Genomic DNA, 8,506 nt, shown 5'->3' with positions numbered 1-8,506 from the left:
AGCATAACAGTGTCCTTGGGCAATTCCTCGGCACCAGTCAATTACAGTAATAATGGGGTCAGTTTCAAGGTCACAGCAACATATTCAAGATATTTTCATAGCTGCTCTTGTTAGCATGATATCTCAAGAGCCAGTTAACCAATTTCATTCATATTTAGCATAAGAGTGTACTTGGGTGGTCCTTCGACAAATGAAGACCAAGGGGATACTATGTCATCTCCTGATGATTCTTGTTTTATCCTAATTATTGAGCTTTGAACTTGATCAGTTATCTTTGATCCTGAGCTTTGATCCTTATCAATCAGATTTGGTCATTTTTCCTGACACTTGATTCAGCGTGCAAATTTTCTTTTCTGATCGCTGAGTGTAGATCTCAGTTGTTACAAATGTAGACTTTAATCCCGATCATTGAGATTTGATTCAGTGTAATTCAATTTATTTATATAGGGTTAAATCACAAGTTACCTCAAAGTGCTATACATGAGTGGTCTTTGCCTTTACTACCCCATGAGCAGCACATGGGCAATACAGGTAAGAAAAAAAAACCCTCTCAGCATTTTTTGATTTTTACAGGAAGAAACTTCAAGCAGAGTAGGCACAGATGGGTGACCATCTGCTATGGCCATTCCAGCAAGACAATTTAAAAGGCACAGCATGCATCAATCAGCCATAACACTGTGACCGCTGTCAGGTCACTTGAATGACTGACTATTTTGTTAAAGAGGCACGTCAGTGGGTGGGATATATATTAGGCAGCAAGATGATATTTTGTTCTCAAAGTTGATGTGTTGGACGCAGGAAAAATTAGGATGCGTAAAGATTTGAGTGACTTTGAAAATGGTGATGACTGGATGACTGGGCCACAGCATCTCTATAACTGCAGCTCTTAGGGGATGTTCCCTGTCTGTGGTGGTCAGTACTCACCAAAAGTGGTCCAACAAAGGAAAACTGGTGAAGTGGCAACAGGGTCATGGGCATCTAAGGCTCTTTGATATGCACCAGTTTTATTTGTTATTATCTATCGTCCACCTGGTCATTACTGTGAGTTTCTCTGTGAATTTTCAGATCATTTGTCTGACTTAGTGCTTAGCTCAGATAAGATAATTATAGTGGGCGATTTTAACATCCACATAGATGCTGAGAATAACAGCCTCAACACTGCATTTAATCTATTATTAGACTCAGTTGCTTCACTCAAAATGTAAATGAGCCCACCCACCATTTTAACCGCACTTTAGATCTTGTTCTGACATATGGCATTGAAATTGAAGACTTAACAGTATTCCCAGAAAAGCCCCTGTTGTCTGATCATTTCTTAATAACATTTACATTTACTTTAATGGGGTACCCAGCAGTGGGGAATAAGTTTCATCACAGTAGAAGTCTTTCTGAAAGCGCTGTAACTAGGTTTAAGGATATGATTCCTTCTTTGTTATGTTCTTCAATGCCATATACCAACACAGTGCAGAGTAGCTACCTAAACACTGTGAGTGAGATAGATTATCTCGTCAATAGCTTTACATCTTCATTGAGCACAAGTTTGGATGCTGTAGCTCCTCTGAAAAAGAGAGCCTTAAATCAGAAATGCTTGACTCCGTGGTATAACCCACAAACTCGCAGCTTAAAGCAGATAACCCGTAAGCTGGAGAGGAAATGGCGTCTCACTAATTTAGAAGATCTTCATTTAGCCTGGAAAAAGAGTCTGTTGCGCTATAAAAAAGCCCTCCATAAAGCTAGGACATCTTACTATTCATCACTAATTGAAGAAACTATTAGAGAAAAAAATATTCATAACCATCCCAAAGACATATCTTTATGTTCGGCTGCTGTCACCGGGAGTGACATGTTTAGCCACATGTTCTCCTTGAATTGCTGGCTGTCTCAGTGGTGTCCAAAAAATGAGGTGGGCTTCATAGATAATTGGCAAAGCTTCTGGGGAAAACCTGGTCTTGTTAGGAGAGACGGCATCCATCCCACTTTGGATGGAGCAGCTCTCATTTCTAGAAATCTGGCCAATTTTCTTAAATCCTCCAAACCGTGACTATCCAGGGTTGGGACCAGGAAGCAGAGTTGTAGTCTTACACACCTCTCTGCAGCTTCTCTCCCCCTGCCATCCCCTCATTACCCCATCCCCGTAGAGACGGTGCCTGCTCCCAGACCACCAATAACCAGCAAAAATCTATTTAAGCATAAAAATTCAAAAAGAAAAAATAATATAGGACCTTCAACTGCACCACAGACTAAAACAGTTAAATGTGGTCTATTAAACATTAGGTCTCTCTCTTCTAAGTCCCTGTTAGTAAATGATATAATAATGGATCAACATATTGATTTATTCTGCCTTACAGAAACCTGGTTACAGCAGGATGAATATGTTAGTTTAAATGAGTCAACACCCCCGAGTCACACTAACTGCCAGAACGCTCGTAGCACGGGCCGAGGCGGAGGATTAGCAGCAATCTTCCATTCCAGCTTATTAATTAATCAAAAACCCAGACAGAGCTTTAATTCATTTGAAAGCTTGACTCTTAGTCTTGTCCATCCAAATTGGAAGTCCCAAAAACCAGTTTTATTTGTTATTATCTATCGTCCACCTGGTCGTTACTGTGAGTTTCTCTGTGAATTTTCAGACCTTTTGTCTGACTTAGTGCTTAGCTCAGATAAGATAATTATAGTGGGCGATTTTAACATCCACACAGATGCTGAGAATGACAGCCTCAACACTGCATTTAATCTATTATTAGACTCAATTGGCTTTGCTCAAAATGTAAATGAGTCCACCCACCACTTTAATCATATCTTAGATCTTGTTCTGACTTATGGTATGGAAATTGAAGACTTAACAGTATTCCCTGAAAACTCCCTTCTGTCTGATCATTTCTTAATAACATTTACATTTACTCTGATGGACTACCCAGCAGTGGGGAATAAGTTTCATTACACTAGAAGTCTTTCAGAAAGCGCTGTAACTAGGTTTAAGGATATGATTCCTTCTTTATGTTCTCTAATGCCATATACCAACACAGTGCAGAGTACCTACCTAAACTCTGTAAGTGAGATAGAGTATCTCGTCAATAGTTTTACATCCTCATTGAAGACAACTTTGGATGCTGTAGCTCCTCTGAAAAAGAGAGCTTTAAATCAGAAGTGCCTGACTCTGTGGTATAACTCAAAAAATCTCAGCTTAAAGCAGATAACCCGTAAGTTGGAGAGGAAATGGCATCTCACTAATTTAGAAGATCTTCACTTAGCCTGGAAAAAGAGTCTGTTGCTCTATAAAAAAGCCCTCCGTAAAGCTAGGACATCTTACTACTCATCACTAATTGAAGAAAATAAGAACAACCCCAGGTTTCTTTTCAGCACTGTAGCCAGGCTGACAAAGAGTCAGAGCTCTATTGAGCCGAGTATTCCTTTAACTTTAACTAGTAATGACTTCATGACTTTCTTTGCTAATAAAATTTTAACTATTAGAGAAAAAATTACTCATAACCATCCCAAAGACATATTGTTATGTTTGGCTGCTTTCAGTGATGCTGGTATTTGGTTAGACTCTTTCTCTCTGATTGTTCTGTCTGAGTTATTTTCATTAGTTACTTCCTCCAAACCATCAACATGTTTATTAGACCCCATTCCTACCAGGTTGCTCAAGGAAGCCCTACCATTATTTAATGCTTTGATCTTAAATATGATCAATCTATCTTTATTAGTTGGCTATGTACCACAGGCTTTTAAGGTGTCAGTAATTAAACCATTACTTAAAAAGCCATCACTTGACCCAGCTATCTTAGCTAATTATAGGCCAATCTCCAACCTTCCTTTTCTCTCAAAAATTCTTGAAAGGGTAGTTGTAAAACAGTTAACTGATCATCTGCAGAGGAATGGTCTATTTGAAGAGTTTCAGTCAGGTTTTAGAATTCATCATAGTACAGAAACAGCATTAGTGAAGGTTGCAAATGATCTTCTTATGGCCTCAGACAGTGGACTCATCTCTGTGCTTGTTCTGTTAGACCTCAGTGCTGCTTTTGATACTGTTGACCATAAAAATTTTATTACAGAGATTAGAGCATGCCATAGGTATTAAAGGCACTGCGCTGCGGTGGTTTGAATCATATTTGTCTAATAGATTACAATTTGTTCATGTAAATGAGGAATCTTCTTCACAGACTAAGGTTAATTATGGAGTTCCACAAGGTTCTGTGCTAGGACCAATTTTATTCACTTTATACATGCTTCCCTTAGGCAGTATTATTAGACGGTATTGCTTAAATTTTCATTGTTACGCAGATGATACCCAGCTTTATCTATCCATGAAGCCAGAGGACACACACCAATTAGGTAAACTGCAGGATTGTCTTACAGACATAAAGACATGGATGACCTCTAATTTCCTGCTTTTAAACTCAGATAAAACTGAAGTTATTGTACTTGGCCCCACAAATCTTAGAAACATGGTGTCTAACCAGATCCTTACTCTGGATGGCATTACCCTGACCTCTAGTAATACTGTGAGAAATCTTGGAGTCATTTTTGATCAGGATATGTCATTCAAAGCGCATATTAAACAAATATGTAGGACTGCTTTTTTGCATTTACGCAATATCTCTAAAATTAGAAAGGTCTTGTCTCAGAGTGATGCTGAAAAACTAATTCATGCATTTATTTCCTCTAGGCTGGACTATTGTAATTCATTATTATCAGGTTGTCCTAAAAGTTCCCTAAAAAGCCTTCAGTTAATTCAAAATGCTGCAGCTAGAGTACTAACGGGGACTAGAAGGAGAGAGCATATCTCACCCATATTGGCCTCTCTTCATTGGCTTCCTGTTAATTCTAGAATAGAATTTAAAATTCTTCTTCTTACTTATAAGGTTTTGAATAATCAGGTCCCATCTTATCTTAGGGACCTCGTAGTACCATATCACCCCAATAGAGCACTTCGCTCTCAGACTGCAGGCTTACTTGTAGTTCCTAGGGTTTGTAAGAGTAGAATGGGAGGCAGAGCCTTCAGCTTTCAGGCTCCTCTCCTGTGGAACCAGCTCCCAATTCAGATCAGGGAGACAGACACCCTCTCTACTTTTAAGATTAGGCTTAAAACTTTCCTTTTTGCTAAAGCTTATAGTTAGGGCTGGATCAGGTGACCCTGAACCATCCCTTAGTTATGCTGCTATAGACTTAGACTGCTGGGGGGTTCCCATGATGCACCCAGTGTTTCTTTTGATTCACCTCTTTTTGCTGTGTATGCACCACTCTGCTTTTAATGATTGGTGATTGATCTCTGCTCTCTTCCACAGCATGTCTTTTTCCTGATTCTCTCCCCTCAGCCCCAACCAGTCCCAGCAGAAGACTGCCCCTCCCTGAGCCTGGTTCTGCTGGAGGTTTCTTCCTGTTAAAACTGAGTTTTTCCTTCCCACTGTCGCCAAGTGCTTGCTCATAGGGGGTCGTTTTGACCGTTGGGGTTTTTCTGTAATTATTGTACGGCTTTTGCCTTACAATATAAAGCGTCTTGGGGCAACTGTTTGTTGTGATTTGGCGCTATATAAATAAAATTGATTTGATTTGATGGGGAGCAAAGGCTGGCTCATGGAGTCTGATCCAAGAGAAGAACTACTGACAAAGTTAATGTTAGTTGTGATAAAAAGGTGTCAGAACACATAGTGCCTCAACAGGTCAATGCTGTTTTGGTGGCACACGGGGGACTTGCACAGTATTTTGTAGGTGGCCACAATGTTATGGCTGATCAGTGTAAAAATGACAGAAGATACAATGCCAGAAATGTTGCAACTAAACAACCATATGTAAATCAAATGTTCACAGTGATGGAATGACTTTAGACAAGATTGAGGTGCAGCAGAGTCCAATAAAGATAGCCTGAGGTAATGAGTCAGTGACTGTATTCATGCCAGATCCATCTTTGTGGTGGGAGACTCCAGTAGTGCACTCCCCACCCAGTTGGACCTCCAATGCCCCACCAACTACAAAAGTGAGTTTCGTGGATCCAAAACTACCAATATAAACTGCAGGTGTATCCATGTGAAGATATCCAGAAGGTCACCGCACTTTAGAAAGATTTAGAAAGTTCCTATACAAGTAGTAATGATCTCTGTGTCCATCTTTCAGATTAGAGCCATTTAGGAAGTTATTCCACACTAGCTAAACTTTGCATATATTCACAGATGTAAGGCTGTTCCAAGATGGTCCCCAAGGCATCTAAGGCTGTCAAGTTGGAGAGGCTCAGCCAGCCAGATGGGACCTTTTGAAAGTCATCCACACCAAGACCTACTCCAAAAGACTCAGGTTTGATTCTGATTTAGAACCTTTTATCCTTATCATTGTTTTTTTTGTGACTGCTGAACTTAAATCCTGACAGCTGATTACTTTAATTTTTTGATTAGGGTCAAATAAGTCAACATTTAAAGCAAAGGCATGATGAGGATCAAAGTAACCAGGATAAAAAAAATCAAAAGCTTCGATTCAGAAACCTCTGGTTTGATCCTGATTACAGAATTTAAATCTTGATGGCTGAATGATTTTGTAATCAGGGTCAAAGGAATCAACATTCAAAGCAAAGGCACAATGAGGATCAAAGGAATTGGTATGAAAAATTTAAAGATCAAAGGATAGAGCCATATTGTGGTCCAGATCCATGCCAAAATTTAATGGGTTCTTCTTTGACCCAAGGGACACAAGTATTCACGCTCTTTACACAATACTTTGTTGATGCACCTTTGGCCATATCATATTATGTACATATGATGCCAAGACTAGACATTTGCATGCTCCAGGGTCTTGCCCATGCTCTGCCTCTTTACCCATTTATGGGTTGGCCAGCAGAGTAAGCCCTGCCAATATATTTTTTAGACTCCACTAATCTATTAAATATGTTAATTTCCTCTTAAAATACCCTGCTAAAGCTCAAACTGACAGACAAACCTCTTTAGTGGTAATAATAAAACAGACATGCAAGTGTTATTACCAGTGTTATTAGTACACTGACAGATGTAATAATGTCATGTTCACACTGCAGCAAAAGGTTTTTGTATGTAAACATATGCTGTCTTCACTCTTCAATATACAGGGCTTCCAGATATGAAGAGGTGAGGTAAAAATGGAAAACTGTGTCACGGAGTAATGGCAGTCAAGTCTCACCCTATGATCGCCTCCATGACAAATCTCACCACGGCTCCTTGGGAGTCCAGTCCTACAGTTCCTGCCAATGTGGGCATAGTTACAAGCTCCCAGTCACAGATCAAAGACCTTTTTGGTTTGTTCTGCATGGTGACCCTTAACCTGATTGCTTTGTTGGCCAACACTGGCATGATGGTGGCCATTGCCCGTGCTCCTCACCTAAAGCGATTTGCGCTGGTATGCCACCTCTGTGCAGTAGACCTGCTGTGTGCCATTCTCCTCATGCCACTGGGGATCATATCCAGTTCCCCGTTTTTTGGCACGGTTGTGTTTACTGTTCTGGAGTGTCAGGTTTACATCTTCCTCAATGTTTTTCTCATCTGTTTGTCTATCCTCACAATCACAGCCATCAGTGTGGAGCGTTATTTCTATATTGTACATCCAATGCGTTATGAGGTCAACATGACCATCAACCTTGCTGTTGGTGTCATGCTCCTTATCTGGGTTAAGTCCCTGCTCTTGGCTTTGGTCACACTGTTTGGATGGCCAGCTTATGGCAACCAGAGCTCAATTGCTGCATCTCACTGTTCTCTTCACGCAAGCCACAGCAATCTGAGAAAAGTATTTGCAGTGCTCTTTAGCGTAGGTTGTTTCCTTGTTCCTGTGATGGTTATTTTTGCCGTTTATTGTGGCGTATACAAGGTAGCCCGTTCAGCAGCTCTGCAGCAAGCCCCTACTCTGCCAACGTGTGCCATTACAAGCCCTGCCAAGAATCGCTCAGACTCCATCAACAGTCAGACCACGATGATTATCACTGCCCGCTCCCTCCCACAAAGACTATCTCCAGAAAGGGCCTTCACTGGAGGCAAGGCTGCCCTAACCTTGGTGTTTATTGTAGGCCAGTTCTTGGTGTGCTGGTTGCCTTATTTCATCTTCCACCTGCAGATGTCTCTGAGTGGCTCCATGCAGAGTCCTGGAGACTTAGAGGAGGCCGTCACCTGGGTAGCCTACACTTCCTTTGCGGTTAACCCATTCTTCTATGGCCTGTTGAACCGACAGATTAGAGATGAGCTGGTAAAGTTTCGACGATGCTGTTTGGCGCAGTCTGGGGAGTTTGGGCCTCCCAGCCACGAGGGGTCACTTCAGGAGAACTTCCTCCAGTTCATACAGAGAACCACCGGCACAGCTGAAACACGCAATAACTGTGGCAAGTCCAGCCCCAGAAACACTATGGACCACAGCATCAAGATCCCTGGACAAATACCCGAAGAACACACTGAGAAATGAGATATTGTGTTATGAACATCAGTACTAACATAGACGTTGAATGTTTAAATACTTAGCTTGTTTCTGTTTAAAATGACCAATACTTTAATTAAATGTT

The 8,506-nt window shown here is 40.8% G+C and overlaps 1 protein-coding gene across 1 annotated transcript; it reads left to right on the top strand.

Annotated features, from left to right (window-relative positions):
- The first annotated feature begins 6,177 nt into the window (after window positions 1-6,177).
- Window positions 6,178-8,506, top strand: gpr61l (G protein-coupled receptor 61-like). The gene is made up of 2 exons (XM_034166614.1): window positions 6,178-6,291; window positions 7,073-8,506. The coding sequence occupies exon 2, from the start codon at window positions 7,126-7,128 to the stop codon at window positions 8,407-8,409; it is 1,284 nt and encodes a 427-aa protein (XP_034022505.1). The 5' UTR covers window positions 6,178-6,291; window positions 7,073-7,125; the 3' UTR covers window positions 8,410-8,506.

This window comes from Thalassophryne amazonica, chromosome 3 (assembly GCF_902500255.1).
Source record: "Thalassophryne amazonica chromosome 3, fThaAma1.1, whole genome shotgun sequence".
In the NCBI taxonomy this organism is placed as follows: domain Eukaryota; kingdom Metazoa; phylum Chordata; class Actinopteri; order Batrachoidiformes; family Batrachoididae; genus Thalassophryne; species Thalassophryne amazonica.
This window is presented reverse-complemented; position numbering and strand designations above follow the sequence as displayed.